Here is a 3,465-nt window from a genome sequence, read left to right on the forward strand (position 1 = left end):
AAGAGGGGGGGGGGGGGGGGGAAGAGAATGGTGGTAATAAAACTTGAGCCTTCTTTGTGTACAAGTAATTTTCTCCCCCCAGCCAAAATAGTCAGTAACGTGTCAAACAAACGGAGTTGGCACAGAGGGCATAGCTGATCAGGAACGTGACCTGTGGAATTGTCAAGAAAACAAAAAAATGAATGATGTTGTTAACGGGGACGGTGTATCTGAGTCGGCAGTTTGATGTTCATATCTAACCAACTGATCTTCCTGACCCTTGTCTGGAGACTGAGCTGCTTTTTGGGCTATTAGCTTTCTCAATATATTACTAAACTTTTTTAGTTTTAAACTGTTCCATAGAGTAGATAACCAATTCTCACAATCAGAAATTATCTACCCTTTTCCAACTGTATTCTCCAGCTCAATGCCGCATTTCCTACAGGAATATTAGGTGATTTTTCTAGTAATGGTGACTGTAACTAATCAATAATTACTTTTCTACATCATAATCTAGCACAGTTTAGATGGACTAACTAGATACCACTTTTCTACATTTAAGCAGAAGCTTTGACTGAGCACAAAGCATGACCAAGTACAATGAGGTTAATAAATTCCTTGCCAAAGATCTTGTGATAAAATCATTTACATCAGCAATTGATCTCAAACTATGAGGTGCTGTAAGAACTAAAAACAGTTTTAGGGTAACTCCTCCATTATCTGCAACTATTTCCCAGACACTAATACACATAACATAGCAATGAAAAACACTTGATACAAGTGATCTAAACGCAGGAGCTCCAGCAAGTTAAACAGAACCATAGCTGCCTTAAAACTGTAGCAGTTCCCCTACTGACGGCAGGGAAAAGAAAGAAAGATTCAACAGTCATATCTCATGTCTATAGCTTCATCCAAACTTTTATCATCGTGTGTACTGGCAGCTAAAAACGTAGTTACTGGTGACCCTGTCACATTGATTACACTGGTGCTTGTGCTGGCATTGCGCACCGCAATGCTTGTCACATTAATGCCCAAAGTAAGCCGAGTCTGCTCCAAGGCCTTTTCTGGCACTGCAAATGCCTCCAGCTTCTTCTCCCCATTAGCCATGTATGAGTTTTGGCAGCCACGGCATATGCAGTCAAGGCAGGCTTTGCGGTTAGAATAGCAAGGGCAGCGTTGGCCACGGCATGTAAGAACACTTGGATTTTGGGTGGCACGACCACATTTACACCCTTTCTTTTCTTGTGGCTTTTTATACACAGTTTTTGTTGGGCTTCCTGGCATAACGTTACTGCTAGGAACTTTCTCCTTTGCTTTGTCTTTTGTTTTCAGCACCCCTGGTTTGGCTTTCGGGTGAGATTTCTTAGGGGCATGTTCTAAATTCTTTTTCATGCTTTTGTTAGACAGGAGCACAGTTTTACTTATTTTGGGAGTAGTGCCTCCGTTAGGTACAGTTGCAATAGGCTGCAAAGACATTTTATTTTCCTGTTTCACTGTTACAGGAGCTGATGCTCCCAATGTTGGGCCACAGATGATGCTGGAAATGGGTAGAGGTTGAACCTTTTCACTGTCGCTTTCTGATCGAGATCGCTTTCTGTTTAACTTAACTACCTTAGGCGTCGCCGCTGTACAGGAGATTCCGTGAGGAGAAGCATCTGTGGACATGAAAATGTTATGGCTAAGAGGTGGGGGAGAAAGCTGCAGGAAAGGGCCATTAGTCATGTTTGCTTCCAAGCTGGGCTGCAAATTAGAATCACAGACTTCAGTATTTGAAACGGTCTCTAAGCTCCGGAGAACTTCCTCAACACTAAGGAGAAGCGAGCCACCTGGTTTTATATCTTCACTGAAACTGCAGATGTCGATGCCTGTCGTACACAAGTCACTAGTAGAAACTGTATCACACACAGGCTGCAGGCTGCTAGAGATATCTTCAGTTTTTATATACTCTCCAGTACTACAGACATCAATTGTGTTTGCGTGTTCAGGAGAAGGAATATTCACTCCAAGTTTATCTACCGAAAGCCCATTACAATTGGGCAACCCGTTGATAACAGAACCTCTAATATCAATGTTGTGTGTGCTTTCAGGTATTGATGTAAAACTAGCTGGAGGATCAGTTGTGAGTTCTGAGGTTGAAGGTACGGGGGAATGTGTCAAACACAAAGCCAAGGCTGTATCGGAAGATTTTTCCGTCTCTTCGTGGAGTGGTGATCCATCTTTGAGCAAAGCCAAAAGATCTGCAGAACAATCAACGGCTTGGATAATATCTCGTGCCAGTGGAGTTTGCGTTATGTATTCGCAGAGTTTCTTATAGCAGTTCACTAAGATGCTTAGCTGCTTATTCTCCTCAAACTGTTCGTAGTCCTTGCACCAGCTACATGAGGGTTTCATCATCATCTTCTTGCCTTTACAAGTTTTGCAGACATAATGCTGACATGTGGAGTTGGTAGGAGCAATAGGGTCTTGTAGCAAATTTCCTAAGGAAAAAAGAGAGAAAGATTACAATGGACTCAAGGCAGGCTTCCAGGATAGGACGGGATGAATTTGTTGTACTATCAAAAAAATTGCCTGAAAAAGTTCAGTAAGTCACAAGAAAACATACCATCCAGACAACAGTCTGTAAAAATTTTCACAGCTGCCATATCTGGTTTTAAAACAACATTAAATAATAAAAAAAAAATAGAAGAAAACCATCACATCATAATTTGTTGTGCTGCTGCAGCCTTTAGAAACACTCTCAACTAAAACACTACCCTCGTCCCCTTCAGCAGTTTCTTCCACTGAAACTTACAAAACACAGATTTTTAGGAATTTACCAAAAACACAACAATAAACTCCCATGAAGAGCTACTGCAGAGATTTTAATGAAATTAGTGAAAACAAATGGCAATGGAGCAGAGGAAAACTCTAAAAGGAATGTAAAAATGATGAAATATCAACCCCAAAAGGAAAGAAGAAACAGCAGACTTTGTTTTGCTTTTCATTTAGCTGGAACTAAAAATAGAGCCTAGCTTTGTGACAGTCAATGCCATGAATAAAGCACAGAGTTTTTAACTTTGCAAGCAACAAAAAGAGTTAAATGGATCCCATGAATTCTTACAAACACTGAATAAAACACCTAGTAATATATTTGAATAAAAATAATAATAAAAAAAGACTATATTGCTCTCAAATAGATTACTCTTGTGCCAAACCAGAAGGTGCAACAAGGCGACTATTAACATATCCTGGGGAGTGGTGGCTCCCAGTTTTCCAATTCACAGACACATATCAGTGAAATAATACTTAAAATAGTGGTACTGTCTATAGCCATGATGCTTAAATACTTTAAAGTGTCAACAACAGCTCATGTCCTGGGCAGGAGTGAAGAAATCAGAAGAAAGGATTTTCTCTGAGATCTTACTGTTAAAAATAAAAAACTAATAAAAACCAGTTGCTAAAGGAATCAACACACCTGACAGCAGAGACAGTTTCAGGCACCCAGTA

General features: G+C 40.3%; 1 protein-coding gene across 1 annotated transcript; it reads right to left on the reverse strand.

Moving 5' to 3' along the window:
• Positions 1–40: 40 nt before the first annotated feature.
• Positions 41–2,451, reverse strand: MSL2 (male-specific lethal 2 homolog (Drosophila)). Its single transcript, XM_009323995.1, has one exon. The coding sequence runs from the start codon at positions 2,374–2,376 to the stop codon at positions 859–861; it is 1,518 nt and encodes a 505-aa protein (XP_009322270.1). The 5' UTR covers positions 2,377–2,451; the 3' UTR covers positions 41–858.
• Between the last annotated feature and the right edge of the window lie 1,014 nt (positions 2,452–3,465).

The sequence above is a fragment of the Pygoscelis adeliae genome, unplaced genomic scaffold, assembly GCF_000699105.1.
Source record: "Pygoscelis adeliae isolate BGI_AS28 unplaced genomic scaffold, ASM69910v1 Scaffold485, whole genome shotgun sequence".
NCBI classification, from domain to species: Eukaryota; Metazoa; Chordata; class Aves; order Sphenisciformes; family Spheniscidae; genus Pygoscelis; species Pygoscelis adeliae.